This window comes from Canis aureus, chromosome 21 (genome assembly GCF_053574225.1).
Source record: "Canis aureus isolate CA01 chromosome 21, VMU_Caureus_v.1.0, whole genome shotgun sequence".
Classification (NCBI taxonomy): domain Eukaryota; kingdom Metazoa; phylum Chordata; class Mammalia; order Carnivora; family Canidae; genus Canis; species Canis aureus.
The window spans coordinates 33,521,393-33,546,708 of NC_135631.1; the positions used below are offsets into that span (position 1 = coordinate 33,521,393).

Below are 25,316 nucleotides of genomic sequence, written 5' to 3' on the forward strand. Positions count from 1 at the left end.
GCCTGTGTCTCTGCCTCTCTCTCTCTCTCTCTGTGACTATCGTAAATAAATAAATAAAATTAAAAAAAAAAAAGAGTTATTATAATTAAAAAAAAAAAAAAGAATGGCCAGATTCTATTAAGTGTAAATGAAAACTATTATAAGTAATGTCTAACTAGATATCTTAATTTTTTGTCACTTATAGTAGCAAGTATTGATTTTTTCCCCCCTTTTGTTTACGTTGTCGAAAATCTCTACCCATGTCAAGAAAGTAACAAAGACTTAACACATTTAATGATCACTTATAGGATGCTGCAAAAATGTGTTCTAGGTATATTTATACCTGCATAATTTTGAGGCCCTAAGAAAGCAACGGCTCATTGATATTACTTTGAGTTGAGATATTTTCCATTATTTTTACTTCTTTTTGTTTCACTCTTCCAGGAAGCAAGAATTGGATAGTAGTCATCCTCCAAAGCAACCAGGAAAACCGCCAGACCCTGGACGTTCAGCTCAGCCTGGTCTCAGTAAGAGTAGAACCACAGACGCTTTGAGGTCAGAGCAGAAGTCACCTGGACGGAGTCCTTCCACTATTAGCTTGAGAGAATCAAAGTCCCGAACTGATCTGAAGGAAGAGCACAAGTCTAGTATGATGCCTGGCTTCCTCTCAGAGGTTAACCCTTTAAGTGCTGTCTCCTCTGTTGTAAATAAATTCAACCCTTTTGATTTGATATCAGACTCTGATGCATCCCAGGAAGAAACTGCCAAGAAACAAAAAATAGCTCAGAAAGAACAAGGAAAACCTGAAGGAATCACAAAGCCTCCATCACAACCGTCACCTAAGCCAGGTCCTAAGCAGCAAGGACCTGTGAGGGTCCCACCACAGCAGGATGGCTCTCCCAAATCAGTAACTTCTCAGCAACCAGAAAAAATGAAATCACAACCTCCAGGGACAGCAAAGCCAATTCAGGGGCTTACCCAGGCACCTCAGACAGACCAGGCACAATTGCCACCTCAAAGAGATGCAACCAGGCCTCAGACTAAACAGTCAGACACCGTGAGGGGAGAATCTGTTAAACCCTCAGTGCAAAGCCCATCCAAACCACCTATTCAGCAAGCAAGTCCTGGAAAACCTCCAGCCCAGCAATCTGGACCTGAAAAAGTTGCCACACCACACCCTGGGCCTGCAAAGCCCTCAGCTCAACAGCCAGGGACAGCAAAGCCCCTAGCCCAGCCACCAGGGACAACAAAGCCTGCTCCTCAGCAGCCTGGGACAAAGTCTCCAGCTCAGCTTGTTGGGCCTGCAAAGCCTCAAGCTCAACACACTGGGTCAGAGAAACTTCCATCTCAGCAGCCAGGGCCCGCAAAGCCCCTACCCCAACAGCCAGGGCCATCAAAATCCCCAGCTCACCAACCTGGGCCACAGTCTCTGGCTCAGCCACCTGGGCCTACAAAGACTCCATCTCAGCAGGTTGGGCCAACAAAGTCTCTGGCTCAGCAGCCTGGGCCAGGAAAAATGCCAGCTCAGTCTCCTGGCCCAGCAAAACCCCCTCATCAGGCTGGCCCGGCAAAGCCCCCTCCTCATCAGGCTGGCCCGGCAAAGCCCCCTCCTCAACAGCCTGGCCCGGCAAAGCCCCCTCCTCAACAGTCTGGCCTGGCAAAGCCCCCTCCTCAACAGCCTGGCTCTGCAAAGCCTTCACCTCAGCAGTCTGGTCCAGCAAAACCCCCTCCTCAACAGCCTGGCCCAGCAAAGCCTTCAGCTCAGCAATCTACAAAGTCAGTAAGCCAAACAGGAGCTGGGAAACCTCTGCAGCCATCATCATCTCCATCTGCAGCACAGACTCCAGTACAAGGCCTCCCTAAAACCATCTGTCCTCTTTGCAATACCACTGAACTTCTGTTGCATGTTCCAGAAAAGGCCAATTTTAACACATGCACTGAGTGTCAAACCACTGTATGTAGCCTCTGTGGTTTTAATCCCAATCCTCATTTAACCGAGGTGAGTACATTTATTCATTGTGTTCATGCTCTTAATTGATATTGTCTTGCACAAATGATGCTTAGTTTATCACTGGTTTCATAGGATGACATTGTTTTCCTCTCATCCTTTCCTTCCTCCCTCCTTCTCTGCTAATTGTAAATTTAAAGAATTATTAAATATTTTCTTTAATAATAAGCCCAAAATATTGCCGCAATTTTTGATAAGTTTGGCCTATAAAGTAAAAATTGGTTTAAAGATACTGAGCATTTTTATTCGTTGCACTCTGTCCCATACAACCCAAATTAATAGTGTAATATGCAGTGATATTTATTGTTTAGTAAGCAGTGTTATTAGTTTAACTTTAAAGTTCATACTCCTGCCTACCAAACTTAAGGTACTCTTAACTGCAATCATACCTGTAATGGGAGGGAAAAACAGACAATATTTTCGCATTATAAATACAATTTTAACACAAAATTGAATACACTTTTCCAAACTGTATATCCTCTTTCCCTGCCAGCAATTTTGATACATACTGGGAAGGCATGCTTCACTCTTTAGTTGAGAGTCATTAATAACAGCCTAAGTCAGTTCATAAAGTGAAGAAGTGATGAGAGCAGGTTCCCCATTGGTGGGTGTCTTCTCAGAAGTCCACAATTTATTTCTTCAAGTCTTTGGGTAAACCTTCCTGACCTATCAAAGCATAAAGGGGCCACTAGTGACACAGATGAGCTCAACACTGTTTAAGGATAGAAAATTAATCTTCAAGAAGTCAGTTAATGTTAACCCAGCACGTGAAGGCACTACATTAAACAAAAAGATATATATTTTAATAGGTAGAAATTTGGGGACATTCAGGGCAAAGAGGCAAAAAACCCAAAACAGCACAAGAGCTCAGAAATTCTCTGAAGTTAAGAAATAATTATAGTGAAGATGAGATAATATAAGTGAGAATAGAGAGGCTAGAAGAATACATTTTTAAAAGAAATCTGGTGGCTTCTACCCAGTGAGAAGGCACAGAAATCACTTTGTCTGCAGGACAGCTGTTGGTAGGCTATGTGTGTATTATGTCTGTGAAAGCCCAGGAAGGAACTGACAGCAGGCGATGAAGAATTATGTGATTTAAATATTCTTGAGAGAGGAGACTTGTGTACCCTTGTTATAAATGAAATCTATTTTATGATAATAACAGCATTGATGATTATTGATAGCTGTTATATTAGCTGGGATACTTACTCTGATGAGAGATTAAAATGATGTAAATTAAAAATGTGTTAACTTCTGCTGGTTTTCTGAAGTATCATTTACTGTTCTTATCCAAAAGTCCTATTAAGTACCTTAACTTTTCAGATAAGTCATCTTTAATATAACATTGTAATTAATAAGAACATGCTGCATTCAAATCGTAGCAAACATTGGATTATAAGTAATTTGTGTATGTAGTTGTAGCGTTTAAAATTTTGGTGAAGATATGTTTCTGCTTGTACTATATGACATTGACAGGAATGTATGGTCATAATGACTTCCAACAATAGGTCATTTCATGAAATGCCATTTTTTTGGCAATCTATAAAGCAGAAGCATGCAGTCAGACTTTGAAGCCACATATATTATTAGAATACCTGTTATATGGAAAATATTTTAATACATGTTTGGAAGAATGTAAAGATAATTAAAACATAATGCTAATCTTAACATCAAAGCGTATGAAGTGAGATAATACATGCACAAGGCACCACGATATGTGGTCAAATGATAAGAGTTATGAGAGAGATGGACTAACACTCTGGACTTCAGAATAAGAAGTGTCCTTTCCAGTGGGTGAGATTAAGAAAAGCTTCATGGAGAAAAAGGCATGTGAGTTATTTTGAGCTAAGGATGGACAGTGTTTGAACAGGTGAAGGACATGGAAAGGGGTGATGATTTGGTCTAAGACCTAGAGCCAGGAAAATGTAAGGTGTATTAAAGGAATCTGTGGTAAATCTAGGTTGACTGAAGTGGTGGAGGAAAGAAAGATAGATAATGAGATTGGAGAGGAGTCGAAGTCAGATTTTGGCCTCCCTCATTTAGCAGGTTGCGGTGAACATTCTGCTTTATGAAACTTATTTAATGTAGTCGTACCTTCAGTTCCTCATTCATTTTGCAAGTTTATATCAAATGCCTGTTGTGAAGCCCACATTGAATGCTCTGAGAGAACCAAGAATTCATTGGATGTGGAGCCTTTCTTCCAGGAAATAAAATAGGGGAAACAAAAATTGTATATGAGAAAGAAAAAAAGTATATATATGAAAACGTAACTTTTACAAGGCTTTACAGTTGACATAGTTCCTTCCTACTTGTTTTATCAAAATTAAATTTCCAAATAATTTCATGGGCATATATTCTGTTTTCTCTACTATAATAATTAGAAAACTAGTGTTCAGGCGGTTACCATGGTTACTTTACTTCTTAGGATCATCCTGATAGTAAATAATCAAGAATTCACCCTAAAACTCCTGATTACAAATCTGTTTACTTTTGGTAGGAACAGAGATAAAATGCTATGAGGTCAAAGAAAGAACACATCACTATCACTGATGGGAGGTGCATGGGCATCATGACTATCTTCATGAAAAGAAAAGGATTTGGGCTGGAAATGATGAAGCATAATAGGAATTTGGACACTTACAGAAGGAGTTGGGAGTGTGGGGGCAGGTCTACCTCACTAGTTCATTAAAGGAAAGCATTTCCATTACTGATGAGATGAGCTTGGGCAAGTCATTTAAACTTTCTGTGGCACGGACACCATTTGAAGTTTGAATATAATAATGTATTCTCTGCCAAAAGCATTGTATTATTAGGAGGATTCTCTGAACATTTGCATGAGAAGGTATTATTAAGTATATTAGGTGCTTTTTAAGTTGCAATATAATGCAACCTGGATAAGATTTAACTTCTAAAGCTTGACCTCAGCTTGTTTTTTTATATAGGTACACTATCGTAAGCTGTTGGGTTCTAAGGGAGCAATCAGGAGCCATTTGATTTATAGTATTTTTTTTATTTATAATATTAATAGTAACATTACTTTTATTTTTTTCTCCCACAAGTAAAAATGTCATCTGAGTTGTAATTCTAAGCTCTAGGAAGGCACCTTCCCTAATCCTGTCCACCAAATGGCCAGTTCCTCATTCCTGAATTAACAGGGGGTCAGATTGGGAAGTGAGACCTGTGGATTGAGGCTGAAAGCTTCTGGTTGAAGGGAGAAGATGGATGAAATTTTGGGAATAATTGCCACTGTATGTCCATAAGGAAGTAAACTTCTTTGCATCTTCTGAAGAGGATATAACACTCTGGGTCAGATTGTCTTTAAATATTCGGATTGAGTAAGCAGTTTCTCTGCAGGACAGGGACAGATGCAGGATGTTCTTGAGTGCTTTAATTTACATGGATTTATTACTTGTAAGTTTGATATTTATGTGTGAGTAACTCAATACTATTACTTTTGTAGTTTATGGGTTATATAGAATATTCTCTTGTATCAGTTCCTTTTTTTTTTTTTTACAATTTTATTTGTTTATTCATGAGCAACACACAGAGAGAGAGAGGCAGAGACACAGGCAGAGGGAGAAGCAGGCTCCATGCAGAGAGCCTGATGCGGGACTCGATCCCGGTCTCCAGGATCATGCCCTGGGCCGAAGGCTGGCGCTAAACCGCAGAGCCACCCAGGGATCCCCTCTTGTATCAGTTCTTGACAAGATTAGAATTTCTCTGATACTTTTTGTTACCAACATATCAGAATTATGACTATATTTGCTTAAGAATATTCTGGCTCTTAAATGATACCAGTCTGGGGATGAAGGATTGGAGAGGTATCATCATTCAGACACAAGCTTTAGGGAAGGGGATTTTTACTTCCTTAACTAAATTTGTTAGCTTTCTCCTACCCCTGCCACACACACACACATACACACACACACAAACCCTCACACCCTTGGACAACTCAGATATCTGTGTGAAGAGGATGGTATTTAAATCGTCCACTCTGCTGGCTGACAAGATGTGCACTGCTCCAAATAAACCTTAAGAATCTACTGGCTCCAAGCCTAGACTTTTGGTGCCAAGAGGAGTTTATAGCTATCTCTTTTTGCCAGTCCATTAACAGAATAAATCTCAACAATGCAGCTTCTCTCTTTGGGCTTGCTTTCTGACACAGACACTGAACAGTTGCTTTCTAAATAGCAACAACAGCATTTTTTGTTGTTTTTGTTGTTCATTTACTTTCTCTCTTTTGATGTATAGCCTGGGACAAATACAGGGAGAGATTTAAAGACTTGTCCCTAATGTCTGAGAATTCTCAAATTTTGTAATATATGAAGTGACTTCATCATTCTTCAGAATGCTGATACTGAACCAAATATTAATAATGAAAGTGGATTTAAGGTGCTTTGTGGGGGTTTATTTATTTATTTTTTGGTCATATTATTTTTGGTCATGATGGCCCATATGTTAATTAGTTTCTTGGCTATACCAGATATTTAACAAAAACATGGCCATATTTTAGGGGCTAAAAAACCCCAAAAAACAAACCCACCTAAACTTGCATATAAACACCCTCCACTTATTAAAAAAAAAACAAAATAAAAAAATGAAATTCCTCAGGTAGGCAAAATGACTTAACTGGGCACCACTTAGGTGGATAGGCCTGCTACATCTTCCATTTCTGGTGAGAGAAACCAAGGGGGAAAATCTGTTAAGAAAATCTGGTGAGAAAGAAAGTAGAGCTGTGCCCAGTGTCAGGTGCTAGAACCTATAGAGAAAGAAAACCAGTAAGACCTTCCTGATGGTGGAGTAGCTGGAGGAATGTTTAGAAGAAAGAATATTCTCTTGCTTCCTGATGCAGCGCAAAGGTCTTGCACCTCTAATTCTAAGCAAAGACTGCAACATAGTTCCTCTTAAAAAGGAAGACTGGGCACAGTAAGTTCACCTCTTCTTTCTAAAAGTCCCACTTCTTAAAAGATTAATATAGTTTCTTCTTAAAAGAAAATATAGTGGTTCCAGAAAATGGTAAAAGACCACCAATAGTATAAGTTGGCATGTTGCATTCCTAGAAGATAGTAAAATGGGAAAAAGATGACAGAAAAAGACCCAAGGAAACCGCTGTACAAATGGCTTCCTCAGGGGATCTCTGTGAGCTCTAAGCTAGGAATGAACAAATCCAGAAATCAGTCATGGGTTGTGGGTAGTGATCAAACTACAGATTAAAGAACTGGAGTAGGAATCAGTACAACTAATTGACTATTTTCTAATCTCCAGTGGGAAGATGGTGGGTGGGGAGAGGCTTGATTTTTCTTTCCCTCTAGCGAAAGCTAAAGCATTCTCCAGGTGACAGGATGAGCTGCCTACTGGCCCCTCATGAGAAAACTAGGGCCTTTGAAAGAGGATTAGAAGTAATGCCCTTCTCACACAAGAGAGTGATTGAAAGGAGAAAACAAAACATTGTTCAACTGTGTGTCAACTTCACTGATCTCTTACTGTCCTGGAAAGCTGTCCTGAACTTGGACACTGACCCTCTGCCGTCCCATCTCTCATTCAAAGGAGAGGACTAATGGAGAAGCAGAATGTCTACAAACACAGAAGAACCTTTGTTGGTTATCTAGTAAGCTATGGAGACATTCACCATAAATGACTGGTTTGAGAGACACACTTGACATTTTAAGCAATAATCCCACATGAAGGATGCAGGTGACCTACTGAAAAATAAAACAACAACAGAAACACCTGACCTAATAGGAAAGAACTCATTCAGGGAATATAAAAGAACTTACAAAAATTTTTCTTATTCTTGAGAAATATTGAAAAGGATATTTCATAAATAATTACCATATTCAAATTTCAGTGGGTCCGCTTGATGGTCAGGAAAAGACCCAGGATTTTTCCATACTAAGAACTAAATTAAGACAAATAAAAAAATTACTCAACTACTTACTGTATTTCAGACACCATTCTAGACTCTGGGCATATAAGAGTGAACAAAGTAGACAGAAATTCTCCCCTTGTGGAATGTGTGGTCTGTTAAGAGGGACAAATAAAACATATAGTGTGATAGCTGGTAATAAATGTTATGGAGAGAAATGATGTAGCAGAAGGTCAGAGCATGGATCATGAGGGGAGGGGATCATTTGGTAGGTTTTCCTTCCATTGAGGGATTAGGGTCTGGGAATTATGGATAACTTGAGAATCTGGAATGTTTACTGGTGACTACAGATCTAATTTGTGTATATAGTCCTAAATAAAGCTTGCGTTTGGGAGTGATTAAGGAAGAAAAGGATGAGAATGCACCCAGAAATGTGTAAAATTCTGAGATTTTCCTCTTTTCTACTTTCTTTGGTGATGTGGAGGCTGAGAAAGGGGCATTTTATCTCCTATTTTAGTATATGTGCTGCCAAAGTGAGCACAAGGGGATTTGATCTCCTATATGGGGGCACTTTCTGGATACCTGCCCATGGAGTTGTAGACATTTCAGGGAGGTAGTTATTTATAACTCTGGGAGCTCTGGGGATCTAAAAGAAATATTAAAAATCATGAAGAGTATACCTAAGAGCTCTAGTAGGAGCTCCAGAAAGAAAGAATCAAGATGATAGAGATAAGCTCTAGAAAAACATTTCTCTGAAGTAAAGAAAGATTGAAGTCTTCAGATTGTACAAGTCTACCGCTGACCATGCAAGATGAATCAAATAACTGATAGGTACATCCTGAGGAAATACCAGATTTCCAAAGATGAGAAGAAAACCTAAAAGACTTCAACAGAGAAAAATACTACCATCTACGAAAAGATGAGAAATCAAACAGCTACCATACTCATTATCAACACAGAAGATGGTAGTTAGGGAGTGATTTCTTTAAATTTCCAGATATGATGATAAGATGAATTTTGTACCTAGACAAGATATCAGGAGAGAGTATGAGGGCAGCTTAAGAATGTTCTAACACGTGAAAGAATGCATACAAGGTATTACCTCTCTATAGGTATATGTGTATATATATTTTATTGCATGCTAAGATATGCATTAAATATTTCTTGGCTATGGCCTAAGACAGTCCTAAAGTAGTGGTAATGTAAGGTGGTCTTGAAACATTGAAGCTTTTATAGTAGGCTGAAAAAACGTAATATTTTAAATTTATAAATTGAAACTTGATACTATACTGGCAACCTCTAGGAAAATTCAAAGCAAAACTTCACACTGGTTGATTGAGGAAAGTAAGGCTTGGTAGAGAAGATTTTACCTTTAATGTACCGTTTTGCACCATTTTTTTTAAGCTTGTAAATTTATGTTATAATTAACATTTAAGTAATTAAAAAATTCTCCATCAAGTGATTGGTTGAACATTTTTTTTCTTTTGGTTGAACAGTTTTGTGATAGAATGAATAAAGGATTTAGATTCTTGATTTTTATACCTTTAGCCTTGGCATTCTACTTTTTGACATGACGGGAATTTTTGGTTTTAAAAAACAATGATGATTTGAAATGCCTTTATGCCTATGATGACAAATTTGATTAGTTTTTCTTTTAAAAGATTTTATTTATTCTAGAGAGAGAGAGAGAGAGAGAGAGGCAGAGACACAGACAGAGGGAGAAGCAGGCTCCATGCAGGGAGCCCAATATGGGACTCGATCCCGGGACTCCAGGATCTCGCCCTGAGCTGAAGGCAGACGCTCAACTGCTTAGCCACCCAGGCATCCCTAATTTGGTTAGTTTTAATACGTCCTTTGTCACTATCATGTGTGCTTTAACTGACAGTTTTTATATGAATCCAGTGCAGAGAAATAGTCTCTTGATTCTAAATATAATGTTCTTATAGTCCAAAGATAAAGGACTTTTTTTTCAGATTATTCTCTGATAATCCATATGGTATCATTAATAATATTTAAATAAGAATACCCTGACTATAACAAAATTAATTTATTTTCACTTAAAATAGTTTTCTGATGAATTTGAAGGAATAGAAATACTCATTTAAAAAAATCTTACTTAAATATGTTTAGAAACACCATATTTATTTAGCTTTCATTTTCGACAACATCCAGTTTGCAACATTTTTCTCATGACTTGGATGTTCCCTGTATAACATATTGAGCAATATTGAGTAGGAAAGGTATAAAGCCAGTGTTCTTGGACCTTCGTTACTTCGTTATTTTATATGTTTCTGAACATATAAAATATATGTTCTCTATGTATTAGTTTAGTCATTAGAACCAAAGCTTTTTTTTTTTTTTTTTCACTTTCAGCTTTTAAATGACTAAATGTTTCAGGTGACTTTCTGCATATCCAACTTTTAAAAAATCTACTAAGGCTGTTCATACTATTGCAACCAGTATGATGATGTATGTAGCTGGGTAAGGACAGATGTTCTGCTGTGAAAGCAGATACCTGCACCTAAACAAAATCATTTACTGGATCAGTAAACTCAATACAGTGATGAGTGAACGTGCTTATTGTTCACATCTCTTGAGAAAACATCTAACATTCACTCCTATTCCATATCTTAATTAGCGTAGATAAAAGTAAGCTTTTACTTACAGATATGTCAAAGATAATACATTAAAGACAAAAATGTAAATAATCTATTAGAAGTATAATTCTTTTCCTTAAAAATGCCAATATCAAGTTCATCAATAAGGCATCAGATCTAGGGTGTATACTCTTGCTGATATTCCTATGAATTTACTTTGAAGTAGTTCTAGTTACCTCTGATAAGGAAGCAACTACTTTTCTACAAGTGTTTCTTGCCTTTTTTCTTCAGTAAAAGAGATTGATCTTTGGTCACAGAAAGGAGAGATCTTAGTTTGAACACTATGCATTTCAGACTGCAGTAGGCCCTCTATATTCATTTTGTCATTTCATGCTCTTTTATGAGGTGGTATCCACATTTTAAAGACTAGTAAAGAAAAAAAAAAGATGAGTAAAGAGAGTAAGGAAATAAAAATTCATGTTGTAAAGCAATTTAAAATCTCCGATGTTTCTTTATAAGTTAATCATCAGATGGCCCTTTAGAAAAGTGGAAATAAAGTGGGATTTTAGATTAGGAAATGTGAATATGAACCCTAGCTCAGCTACTTACTTGTGATTTGGTCTGATTGCTCTATTTTTCTTTCTTTTTTTTAAAAAATATTATTTTTTTCATTTGTTTTTATTGAAGTTTGATTTGCCAAATATAGTATACCACCCAGTGCTCATCCTATCAAGTGCCCCCCCTTAGTGCCTGTCACCCAGTTACCCCAACCCCATGCCCACCTCCCCTTCCACTACCCTTTTTTTGTTTCCCAGAGTTAGGAATCTCTCTTGGTTTGTCTCCCTCTCTAATTTTTCCCACTCAGTTCCCCTCCTTTCCTTTATAATCCCTTTCACAATTTCTTTTGAGATCACTCTATTTTTCTAAATATTCAGTTTTCTTATTTATGATATAAAACTATTCATAAAGTAAAAATCCTATTTGGCAGTGCAAGTGCTTTGAAATTGAAAGTAGTAGATAAACATTATTTTTCATCTTTATAAAAATTATGATAGGCAAGTAGGGATAGTGCCATCATTGCTAATTCCATTTGTCAGTGAGAAAACTGAAATTAGGGACTTTAGGTGACTCCAGGTCACAAAATTACTGAGCAATGAATCTCATATAGGATGCTAGATCTGCTGACTCCAAATTTAGCATCTTTTTTTTTTTTAAATGGGAGATCATGTTGTCTTTAAATAGGCTATTTCTTAAATTTTTAGGTTAAAGAAAGTGTGTGTGTGTGTGTGTGTGTGTGTGTGTTTGTAAATTTCACATATTCTTAAAGTTAAAAAAATTAACTTTCTTGGCAAGAGTTTAGTTTTGAAATTTAGTGTAAATTAAACGAAGGTCCAAGAACACTGGCTTTATACCTTTCCTACTCAATATTGCTCAAACAAGAGTGTTATATTGCTGGGTTCTTTTTTGTTCCTTAGGAAAACTCTGAACTTCTACTCTGAGCTAGCCACTCTGTTAGATTTTGAAAATATAGATGATGAAGTTGATAACTTTGTTTACTGTCAGGAATAGAACTCAGAGTCCAAAAGGAGAGAGAATAATTTAGCAAATGAAGATGAGATCTTGTTTGTAAAACAGAATATAATAAAATTTATGTAGATGAGATCTGGTCTCCTTTGAATATAAAACAATAAACCACGTTGTCTTTTTTTTTCTCTAATTAAAAATAAAGATTTAAAAAATTGATTATAAAACATTGTGATAGAAATATGGCATATCTGTCATTTGTTCAGTAAAGTCAGAGTTTTCAGTAAAATTCATGGAGCACCTGTTAGGAGCAGATTTATACTTACATAAAACAAAAGAAGTGAGTGGCAGGCTTTATTATGTGAACATGTGATTGGGAATTCTGTGATTGTAAAAGTTGGGAAAAATTTTAATGTGTAGATTTATATGTTTTTAAACTTGACAGAGGAAGGATTAAAAAATGATTGGAAGGAAATAAATGGTAATGAAAAATGTGGATAGGATCTATGAAAAAAATGGAAAGTAATGTAAAGGTGATTAAGTATAATTTTAAAATCCAATTTGCCTTACATTCTTGAAAATGTGCATATGTATAACTGTAAAATATGAGTAAATTATAAGTGGCTTCCATTCATAGAAAGCTACAAGAGGCTAAAATCCTTATGAAATTTTGTTGTTTGTACACAAGATTTAATATACTTAAAGCATTTCATATTTATTTTTAAAAAGTATTTTTTTCCTTTCCAACTCAATATATAGGTGATTATCTTAATTCCAGTGAGCATCTGATTGAAATAAAAATTCATAGCTTCCAGCATATGTAATGAGTTCATAAAGTTTAGGTGACCTTTGGTTTTTACTAATGGATTTATTTCTTTAATTTTTAAATGAAATAAGAGGGCAATTCAGTAAGCTATTTGCAAACACAGCCTAATTGGAACTATTAGATCACAGGCTACAAGAGTATGTGACAGCTCAAGGTGTGTGTTAATCATTCAAGGTATAAAAGTTGAAATTTGCCATATGAGAGGCAGTTCAGAAGTGTTAATGCATAGCATATGTAAATTCAGTTTACTGATTTGGGATCCTTCTCTCTTTGTATGGCTGTACTAGAGTACAAATATATTTTCATGTCTGTGTTTTTGCAGTAATTATTTTTTAAAGTTTTGCTTTGATGAAAGCAGTTTTCTGGTTTTGGACTGCCTTGACAAATATCAAACTATGGTTTTATCATTTGATCCTATTTTTTGAGGATTTACACATGTTATTGCTAGTACTTGGTGAATATTATTATGCTTTAAGAAGGAAAAAGTTTGTGTTTAGTGTACATTTTATGAGGTTTGTTAATGGTTGGTGAATTATGTTGCAGAAATTATAATCCACACACATTAAGAGAGGACATATCCATCCAACTTCTGGGTGGATTGTTTTAAATAAAATTGTTGTACCAAGTTGCTAAGCATGTCATCACAGTTCTGAGGAATGCTAATGTCCTGTTTTTAGCCAAAATAAATTGTGCATTAATATGCATAGCTAAAGATGTCAACCACAGTGAGCCATCTGTAGCCAAACTGAGTAACTGCCTCTGTGGAGGAGGTCATGTGGCTTGGGCAATCCTTGAAGAGCAGAACACATAATCTGTTTACAAGTGATAGCTTGGTGTCCTCTTTATAATAGGATACATTATGTTATTATATAATGCATGTTATATGATTATATTTTCTATGGCATTCAAAATAATGTAAAACATGAATAGCATATTCAGTAAATATTTGAAGATAATTTGATGAAAAATAGGGGAAAAGCTGAGAATAATTCATGAGAAGTGGTCACTTCTTTTGAGTCCATGTGAGGAGAGGAGGGAAGAAGAAATCATTGGAAAAAAATACGAAGCACTATCTGAGTCTAAGTACTGTGGTTCAGACTATGGTAGGAAGAGTTGAGAAAGGGCAGACCTTGGAATATTAAGTGGTAAAGGAGAAAATTCAATGTGCATCCTAAAGATGGGTAGCATTCAGGTAAATAGAGGAGGAATGCACATTGGGCTGTGTGTCATGACCAACGTGAGGGAGAATGAGGATACTGCCATGATGGAGTAAATGGTACAGGTTGATGTCATAGTCTTCAGAAAAGTTTAGTTGTTATGCTTTCAGAAGTTAAGAACCCACCAGGTTCTGGGACACCTGGGTGGCTCAGTGGTTGAGTGTCTGCCTTCGGCTCAGGTTGTGATCCCAGGGTCCGGGATCGAGTCCTGCATTGGGCTCCCTCTGCCTGCATCTCTGCCTCTCTTTCTCTGTGTCTCTCATGAATAAATAAATAAATCTTTTTTTTTTTTTTAAAAAAAGAACCCACCAAGTTTTATTGTATAGGGACAGGATGAAAGCATGACTGAAGAAAATCTATTTAACAGCTAATGTGAATGGTATGAACATCAGCAAATATAAATTCCTAATATTGTGTTATTCTTTTAATGTTCCATTATTCCAAACACTATGCTATGTTGAGCAGAGATTCCATTATAAATCTTTTCAAAAAATATTTATTCATGAGAGACACAGGAGAGAGGCAGAGACATAGGCAGAGGGAGAAGCAGGCTCCCTATGGGGAGCCTGATGTGGGCCTCGATCCCAGGACCTGGGGATCACGACCTGAGCTGAAGGCAGACGCTCAACCCCTGAGCCACCCAAGCATCTCTCCATTATAAATCTTATGTAAATTTTATATTTAAAATTTCCAGTTTGGAGTACATTGAATAGTGGATGTTAGTCATTAGGCCTTCTGGACTCTTTTGGGAGAAATTTCCATTCTGTTCTGAAGCTAAATAGATTAATAACAGTTCTGAGCAAGAATATACTTTAATTCTAGAACCCTAACATTTGCCAACTCACCTCAATGCTTAGATGTATTGAGTTATCTTAAATTATTACTGAAGACACTGATTAGTAGTAACCAATCAAAAGTTTGAACAACTGTTTTTGAAAGTGGCAACATTAATTAAACTATGTGAAGTTCACAACCTTAAGTGGTACCTCTTGAAACATCTAAATAACATATTTATGATTATCCCTCAAAATCCTTAGCTAATGAATTTGTCTAACTATATATCATAGCTCTGATAAATAAGAAAGGTTCAACAAAGTGGAACCCAGAGGATCGGATAAGCAGGGAAGTGTGCGATAGTAATTATATTACAGGTCTGCATTAGAATACACAGTGACCTCAGAAGGAGCGAAAGTCCTGGCTGACCAGTCTCTTACCCCTTTTATGTAGCATATTAAATTAGAACAGTGAATGAACAACTTTATGTATTTCTTTTGCTCCTTTCCAAAGAACTTATTTAATTAGAGTAGCTCATTAAAACAATTGTGTCTCCAAAACTTGAATTCCATTTATGCACTTTTTGTAGGTAAGACTATGAGTGGGGAAAACAAAAGATAACTATTTTTCCTTTTCTTATATCAACTCAAGAATTTAGGAATAGGTGAAGCATGACATTTTTCTAATAAAGTTGGATTCTTTCATTTCAATGTTTATATATAGAAGATAAGACTTCTTCCTGGACACGTTGATATGGTTGTGGGCTTACCTGGTGTTGTTTCTTGCATTTTGCCCATCATTTATCAGGTGGATGCGGATGATTATAGTGTAATGTTAGGGAATAAGTGCTAGTTATTTAAAATTTTTTTTTTTAATTTATTTGAGAGAAAGAGCATGTGTGTGCATGAGGGAAAGAGTATATGAGTGGAGGCGGGGAGGGGGACACAGCTGCACAGGGAGCCTAATGTGGGGCTAGATCCTAAGACCCTGGGATCATGACCTGAGCCAAAGGCAAATGCTTAACTGATTGAGCTACCCAGGTGCTGTAAAAAGTGCTAGTTATGACCCAGGCACTCTAATAAGTGCACTTATAACAGATGCCCCAATTAAGTGCTAGTTATGGGAGGTTGTTTATGAAATATTGGTGGAAGGCTTCTGTGAATCAGCCTTGTCCTTGGATATCGTTTGACTCCTGTGGCATGATGAAGAAATGATAAGGACTAAAATCTAAGATCCTTGTTCATGGTAAGGGTAGAATGAAGACCCAATCATGTAGAAATAGGAGAACCAAGTGTATAATAGACATGGATACCAAATGGAACTGGCAGCAAGTGTCTGAGGCAGTGATGGTAATAAATTCAGGTTCATTTCTCCTCAGAAATAAGTGTTTAATTTTGGAAGTGAAATGAGGCAGTAATTGCCTCTAGGCAGGGAAAATATGTCTGTTTAGCAGGTATGGTGATTATGAGAGACTCAATTTGACTCATAATGAGGAGAGGTTGTCCATCGCCAGAGGTATAGAGTTCTAGGGAGAATGGCATGCAACCAGAAAATGAAGGGAGAAATATGTCCTACAAACTGTGTAAACAATGGCAATTAGTAGAGTAAACACAGGAAGGCTGTAGCTTGAAGAGCACAAACATTTTGAGTTAATTTATTTAATCTAAACCAGCTCAAAAACTGTGGGCATGTCACACTTAAAGGATTAGTTAGACCCCAGGGTGTCAGTGAAAAGACTACTACCAGTAAGTCCTCACCATCTTTTGGGGGATATAGACCAGGAAATAGAAGAATGATGGAAGTGGTTGCATTGTATATTTCAAAATTATATATTTTGAAGTTCTTGCAAAATATTAACTTCATTTCACAATTCTGGAAGAGGCATAGTTAAAGGTATGAAAGAAAGGTATGAGAGGAAGTAGTTGGAGTCCACCCCTTCTGTGGTTGGTTGTTTGACACAGTTACCCTTTTGTGAGGGTGTAAAGTATCTGGACAAGTGAGGGACTTTGGCTTTGGAAATGTGAAAAGATGAATGGGAAACTACCTTTCACAAGCAAACAGACACCCTTGTGGAGTCACTGAGAATGCAGTGAAAATACCACAGCATTTCTGACTCCGATGACTGAGAAGGAGAAGGCACTGTTACTGCCTACCCGTTAGATGCCTGCGCAGAATTGTGGAAGGCACGGTCCACGGTAAAGTACAAGGTGGTTCCTGATGTTGGGGGCGGCTTGTGGATTCTCATTTTCTCAGTGTATGGGAAGTTTGCTTTTGTTTTTATTTTCCCACTTGAATCAGGGAATTGGAAATGCTTCTGTTTTCAGTGCTAGATTGTTAAGCGCTGAGAAAAAATCATTTCTAGTTTCAGTGGATTTGGCCAGTAGAATTAAATATAAAGGAGGCTCTTTCTAAAAATTCCTAAGAGGATAAAAAGCTTTTCATATTGTGATCGCTACAGTGATTTTAACCTGTGTTCTAGCAGGGAGGAGGAACATTGAGGGATCAAAATGTCTTTTATGTGTTGTTTATCAAAATGAAGAAAATGTGGTCATTAAAAGGACAAAAAAGATGGAGCAGTGGAGTTTGTTCAAAAAAGAATGAAGAGAAAAGCAGGATTCTCCTCTATGAGGAGGCAGTGACTTGTGATATCCACCTCTCTTCCTAACTCTCCCTTGTGTCTTTATGTGGAAACAAGAGTCATATATATTTATAAACCACAAGGAGACATTGGATTTTGGAACAAAGGCAGTACAGAATGTGTTTCCCAGTGTTAGTGTAAATCATGCATTTGATATGCTGTGGTAGTGTTCTAATTTTACAGTGTTGAGAGTGCAGTGAAAGCCTAACAGCTAGCTACGCATGAAGCTCCAAAGTTCACATTGCAGAGAGACTTACAATTTTACTGAGAAAACCAAATGAATCCAAGGAAGTATTCAGGAGGGAGCATGGAAGGAAGTTTCCTAGCAGGAAGAAAGGAAAAAAGTAGTCACCACAGTAGTATCAGATTCTTACTATGTATCTGTAATAACCTTGAAGCTGTATGTTAACCTGTTTCTTGTCTGACTTCTCTACTATGATGTAGTCTCCAGGAGGATGGAGATTTATCTCTTTTATTCAGTGCTATGTGCCAAGTAGAAGTTGTTCTATAAATACTTGAATAAAGAAATGAATAGGTTGGCTCGGGTCCCCGGGTGGCTCAGTCCCTTAAGTGTTAGACTCTTGATTTCAGCTCAGGTCATGACCTCAGAGTCATGAGATTGAGCTCTGCATCCGCTCTGTGCTCAGTGGGGAGTCTGCTTAAGATTCTCTCTCTCCCTCTCCCTTTACCTCTCCCTTCCACATGCGCGCTCTCTTTCTCTAAAATAAATAAAACCTTAAAAAAAAAAAAAAAGAAATGAGCAGGTGGGGGTGCTTGGCTGCTCAGTCAGCGGAGCATGAGACTTGATCTTGAGTTGTGAGTTCAAGCCCCATGTTGGGTGTAGAGCTTACTTAAAAAGAAAAATGAAAAAGAAATAGGTGAATGAATTTTGCATCTGTTTTGGTTATAACACTTGTCAAAAAGATTAAAAGCAATTAACTATAATGTATGCAGGTCACTAACCTTAGGAGTTTATAATTTAATGTGGTTAATGTAGATGCATATCTCACAATGTTTTATAGGAAAAAAAATCAGTGACAGAGCCTAGGTAAAGAATTATGTTTTTGATTATATTTTCTTTTGTCTGGCTGCATGATTATGAGCTATTATGGTACCATTTAAGGCTGTGGAAAAAGACAAATGAGAAAAAATGAATAGTAGAACAGCAGAAGTTACATTGACAGGAGGGGAGATGATTGAGTAGGTAGTTGGAGACTTATGGAGGAATTTCTGTTCCTCAAGAAGCAGGTAAAGTGGAGTGAAAGGTTCCATCTTACTTTTTGTCATGGTGCTTGCATAAGTAGCATTTGCTTGTGTTTTGGGATTCAAATATTTATATGTACAAAAATTTATTTTGTGAAATGCTTTAAGCATACAGAAAAGTAAAGATAAGAATATTAAAAGTGCATAGATACTCAGCCCTTATACTGGAAAGAAATGTATTAAACACCCAAGTACTTTTTATTTGTTTTTATTTTATTTTATTTTTTTTCTTTTTTTGTTTTTATTGAAGTTTGATTTACCAACATATAGCGTAACACCCAGGGCTCATCCCATCAAATACACCCTCAGTGCCCATCACTCAGTCACCCTATCCCCCTGTCTACCTCCCCTTCTACTACCCTTTGTTTGTTTCCCAGAGTTAGGAGTCTCTCATGGTTTGTCTCCCTCTCTGATATTTCCCACTCATTTTCTCTCCTTTGCCCTATAATCCCTTTCACTAGTTCTTATATTTCCTGTATGAGTGAAACCATATGCTTGTCCTTCCCCGATTGACCTACTTCACTCAGCATCACGCCCTCCAGTTCTTTCCATGTCGAAGCAAATGGTGGGGATTCGTTGTTTCTGAGGGCTGAGGAATATCCCAGTGTATACATAGACCACATCTTCTCTATCTGCTCATCTGTCAATGGACACCCAGGCTCCTCCCACAGTTTGGCTGTTGTGGACATTGCTGCTGTGAACATCAGGGTGCAGGTGTCCCGGTGTTTCACTGCATCTGTATCTTTGGGGTAAATCCCCAGCAGTGCAATTGCTGGGTCGTATGGTAGCTCTGTTTTTAATGTTTCACATTTTTAAGCAGAACTACATCTTGTTAGAATTGACCATCTCTTTAACTTTCTCCAAACAAAAGTTTGCTTTCCATGATATTGCAAAACAAGCCGTTTTATACCGGTGTATGCGTTTAAATGATTCAGTGTGCTTTTTTATTTTAAAGCCATTTTAATGATTAAGAAAAAGATTCAGTAAGGTTTTTATTTTTTCTTACCAAAAAGGTTTAGCAATGTAAACTGTTAAATGGCAGAAGTTTTTAAGAGTTTAGGAAAGGTTAATTCAGTTCTTTTCAGAAGGAAATTGTTTGCAAGTAAGGAGCATGTTTTTTGCCAGCCTAACACTTCATACTTTTGTACCATGGAAAACTGTTCTCATACCTCTGTTCCACATATTTCGTTTTTCGCTATACAGACTTCTGTACATAGAACCTCTGTGCTAAACTGATATCATTGTTACTTTGAGGGGAGAAGAGTGGATCATGTAGAATTTGACATTCTAAATTACTTTGGAAATATTGAAAATTTTGTATAATTGCATATTATTTTGGAATTAAAAAGGTAAATGTTAAACATAGATACTTTTAAATTATGATCTCAAGTATCAAATTCAGTATCTCCTTTTTATAATTGATGCAGTAAGAAACCAGCAGGCATTTAATTGTATACCTGTGTTTATATATGTGATATATATCTCACATCTATACATATCTCACCAGCTGAATAAGTGTACTGTTTACTTATATTGCTCTTTCTAGTATATCCATAAAATTATAAGGAAGAATATTTCCTCTGTTAAATCATGGTATTATTTATGATAATTTGAAGACGTGCCCTTTTTTTTTTTTTTTTAATTTTCTTAACAGAGAATGTTCTCTTTCTTACCCAGTGTGGTTAACAATTTTTGTTTTAGCACATTTGATTATGTTGCCTCGGAGGGGAAAGTAATGCTCTGCTAATTTAAGAAATTTAGCAATGTGTTAAAAATTTAACAGGCATTATACCAGGTTGTATACCTAAAAACTATTTATGAACCATCAATAGAGAAAATATCTAATGAAACTAATTTATGGAATCTAATATGTTATAGCTCATCTTTTTAATGATACAATGTTTCCTATTTATGGGGGTACAAACTTTCAGTAAATCAAAGGCAAAGAATAACAAAATTAACACTAGAAAAAAATACAAGTATGTTTATTTTTACTTTTTTATTTTCCTTAAAATATAGAGTGCTTATTAAGTCTCTGAGATTCAGTAATTATATTTAAGTGTCATTAACATTATAAAATTTTTGATACAAATTAAGGAAAATAAGTTGATCTATTAAAATATAGATGATGAGAGCAGCCCAGGTGGCTCAGTGGTTTAGCGCCGTCTTCAACCCAGGGCGTGATCCTGGAGACCTGGGATCGAGTCCCACATCGGGCTCCCTGCATGGAGCCTGCTTCTCCCTCTGCCTGTGTCTCTGCTCTCTCTCTGTGTGTCTCTCATGAATAAATAAATAAAATCTTTAAAAATATATATATAGATGATGAGTAACATAGTTTCAAATGATACCATGTGTTTTTAAAAATGTTTTTGTGTCTTTACATTGTTACTGTCTCTGACCATTATTTTATAATTATTTCTAGATAAAAGAGTGGCTCTGTTTAAACTGTCAGATGAAAAGAGCTCTAGGAGGAGATCTGGCTCCAGGTCCATCATCACCTCAGCCCAAACCGAAGACTGCCCCTGTTACTCCTGCATCAGCTGTGAGCAAACCATCCCCACAGCCACAGCAGAGTTCTCCAAAGAAGGATCCTATACCCAAACCGGATATCTCAAAGGCACCTGAGTCTAAGAAGCCCCCACCCCTAGTGAAACAACCAACCATTCACGGTTCTCCCCCACTTGTGGCCAAGCACCCTCCTGTGGCAGAGTCCTCATCCAAGCCAGCCCCTCCCAAAGAGCCTTTGGTCCCATCGGAGCAGGCCAAGGTCTCCACGGCTGAGGATAAACCAAAGCAGCCCAAGACGGTAAAACCAGCCACAGACGTTGTGTCTTCAGCATTAATAGCAGCAAAGCCTGATACTCCAAGCTCTAGAGTGCAGTCAGAGGATCAAGAGATAACAGCCCCTCCTCTAAAAACAGACACTGCCAAACCGTCGCAGAGTTTTCCACCAACAGGAGAAAAAGTCACCCCAGTCGATTCTAAAGTCATACCCCGACCTGCATCAGATTCAAAAATTATTTCACATCCTGGGCCTAGTTCAGAGAGCAAAAGTCAAAAACAAGTGGATCCTGTTCAAAAGAGGGAAGAACCCAAGAAAGCACAAACCAAAATGAGTCCTAAGCCAGATGCCAAGCCAATGCCAAAAGGGTCACCTCCACCCCCAGGCCCACGACCTACCACTGGCCAAACTGCCCCCACATCTCAACAGCCCCCAAAGCCTCAGGAGCAGTCGAGACGCTTCAGTCTGAATCTGGGAAGTATTACGGATGCCCCCAAATCACAGCCCACGACGCCTCAAGAAACCGTGACTGGAAAACTCTTTGGGTTTGGAGCTTCAATCTTCAGCCAGGCATCAAATTTAATCTCTACAGCAGGCCAGCCTGGGGCCCAGTCTCAGAGTGGGCCTGGGGCCCCAGCAAAGCAAGGCCCTCCCCCTTCGCAGCCACCTCCTCAGGGGCCACCCAAATCCACAGGCCAGGTGCCCCCAGCGCCTGCAAAGGTTATACCTGTGAAAAAAGAAACAAAAGCTCCAGTGGCTGAAAAATTAGAGCCCAAAGCTGAACAAGTTCCAACTGTAAAAAGAACAGAAACAGAAAAGAAGCCTCTGCCTGTCCAGGATAGCAAATCTTCAGCAGCTGAGCCTCAAAAGGCTGTCCTTGCCCCCAAATTGGAGGAAGCCTCCAAACCAGAATCAACTTGTCCTCTCTGCAAAACTGAACTCAACATAGGTTCTAAGGATCCCCCTAACTTCAATACTTGCACTGAATGCAAGAATCAAGTGTGTAATCTCTGTGGATTTAACCCTACGCCACACTTGACTCAGGTAAGCAATTTATATATTACTTATGGATGTAAATATATCATGTTTATGTGGAAATATTTTGGTAGCTGAGTTTCTGAGCCAAAAAACCTCCCCCAAACAAACCCATGTTTAGCAAAGAAGGCGTATCAATATTGGTGGCATAGTAAAAGTTTCAATTACTTATTACAGGCTTCATTTCTTACTAGAAGTTCATATACTTTGTTTTTCTGGGTTATGCACCAGAATTAAGAATATGAAATAAACTGACAATTTAAAATAACAATTATCCCAGTCCTTTGTGAATTAAAGACTTGTAGCTTTGGAGTACTATCTGATTTTCACTTACGCCAAGTAGGAGTTGTAATTTATGGTTCCCATTATCTTCAACCTTCCTGCCTCTACTGTCTTAGAGAAAGTTCTGGTTGCTTGCCGATCCATAAACAACAAGAGCTCTGTTATTTTACAAAAATTAGTATAAGTTAATAACATTACCTCCTAGAAAATACTGGTTCAAACTTATTATGTCTAGACTTCTTATAATTCTCTTTGAGCTGTTATCTGTACTTCAATAAGAATGTGCAAAGAATCCCCCAAAAAGTACACAACAAACCAGATACATGGGTTTCAGTGACTAATGTCAAGGAACTGTGTTTTTTAATTTAATTTTTTTTTAATAGGACACTGAGACATTTTCTCCACACTGTAAATGACCAAAATGCAGATGGGCAAATTTCTACCTAATAGTGTTATAAAAGAATGAATCTGTAAACATTAGTAATCTGTTAGGGGCCGTTAGAATATTTGGATCTTGGAAACCTGGGGGGTTAAATGATTGTTGCTGTCTTAGATGCTTAATAAACATGGGATTGAATTTTAACTGATTGTTCATTGTTTTTAGACAAATCAGAAATACTTAAGGATTACTTTATTGCACTCTCTTTGATTTTGTAATTCATTGGAATGGAAAAATTGAACAGATTTTAGTAACTATACAGAAGAAGCTTTAGCGATTCCGGGTGTGGTTTTGAGTTAATCTTTTTAAGGACAAAACCATATATAATTTTTATTTTTTTACTTTTAAAAGGCATTAGGTTGCTTTGACATAATTATCACCATGTGAAAGTGCTATTTTTACAGACTTAAGCAGATTTTTATCCTCTTTATCTGTGATGAATAGAGTTAACTAAGATCCGTTTTAAAGGCAGATAAAATTTGGTTTCCCTCAGCATTTCATGAGTGGTAACAACTATAATTATTACTTACAGTGGCTTGGATTCAATGCAAAAGCAAAACAAAAAGCAAACCTTAAATTTCTCCCATATATTTAGAAGAGTTGTTTTTGGTTTTGTATTCATGAAGCAGAAAATTTTGGTTTTACCAATACAATTGTATTTATTTCATAGACTTAAAAAATTGTACCCTTTAATGAGGAGCCTATGGTGTCAACATAGTGCAACACTGAAAACAAAACATAATGTCTACATTTAAAATGTATTTAGGGCACACTGAAAAAAGGTGTGATGCGGAGGGAGGGCTTTGTGAGTATGTGTACATATGTATATGTATATATTTGGACCATAGTGATTATGGGAATCTAGTCAGTGTTTGGAGGTATGAAATGAGAGCCCTTGGGAAGAAAGACTGAACTCTTTAGGACAATCTTTGGTTTTCTTTGTGTTGGTAAAATTTTATTTGGGGGAGGAGGATGGTTAATTTGGAAAGGAGGTGTTTTGAATAAGGCACTGAATTACCTAGGCTGTATGTATGAAATTTCAATAGTTTGAAAATATAAGGGGTCTCAAGTATTTAGGTGGTTTAGGTGAAGTCCTATTTTAAATATGATCGGTGGTATTTAGACTTACTATTCAGAATATTCTGCTGTGTGGTAATTTATTTGATTTTGGGGGATCCCTGGGTGGCTCAGCGGTTTGGCGCCTGCCTTTGGTCCAGGGCGCGATCCTGGAGTCCCAGGATCGAGTCCTGGGTCAGGCTCCGGGCGTGGAGCCTGCTTCTCCCTCTGCCTGTGTCTCTGCCCCTCTCTCTGTCTATGTCTCTCATGAATAAATAAATAAAATCTTAAAAAAAAAAAAAAAAAAAAGATGTGATTTTGGAAGATGTTTCAGAGGTGAAAAAAAAAGAAAAAAAACTGGTGTAACAAAACCAGTTGGCTAGTGTTCCTAGCTTACCTGAGCTAATCCATATGAAGCCGTCAGTTGGGACATAAGGCCTTAGTGATCTTCCGTCTGTAGGTAAGTACATCGGCTGACTTCGTATCAAGGGAGTGAGTGACGTTCATTGAGTTAATCAGTGTTCAAACATTCCTCTTACTGTTACTCCAAAGGACTTCAGAGGATTGGCAGATGGAGTTAGTTGAAAAGAAAGGCACATTGTGTTTGTGTGTGTGTGTGTACATACATACACATGTATTTCTAGAAAATTTTAAATGCGATTTAGAGGCTTAACTGGTGGTGCTCTCCCAGAGTCCTTACTCCTAATCTCCCCTCATTTCCTTCCGTTAGGAGTGATTAGGAGAGCATCTTCTCCTTGATCCTTGCTTGCTTTCTCTGCTTTCTCCATTCTGCTTGTGATATTTATTTCTTGGGACCTAATATCTCCCACTCCTTCCTTCTAATTGTAGAGAGCACATTCAGAAAATACTCAGACTTCTGCCTGCAATGCAAAGAAATAGTATTTCTAAGAAAGGATTCAACTATTCTGTTTATTTTTCTAATAAAGCATATTAAACTTTACGTTACCCGCCTGTGTCTGCTATAGGTAACCACTGTGAGGCGGGACTTCTTTTCCTGTGGGTACCACTC

General features: G+C 37.4%; 1 protein-coding gene across 6 annotated transcripts in view; it reads left to right on the plus strand.

Moving 5' to 3' along the window:
- PCLO (piccolo presynaptic cytomatrix protein) overlaps positions 1-25,316 on the plus strand; it is a 390,788-nt gene that overhangs the window by 5,757 nt on the left and 359,715 nt on the right. For all 6 annotated transcript variants that reach the window (XM_077863838.1, XM_077863839.1, XM_077863841.1 and 3 more), the window contains exons 2-3: positions 424-1,978; positions 21,115-22,518. In XM_077863838.1, the coding sequence (XP_077719964.1) occupies positions 424-1,978; positions 21,115-22,518 (2,959 nt within the window). The remainder of the gene's footprint in view (positions 1-423; positions 1,979-21,114; positions 22,519-25,316) is intronic.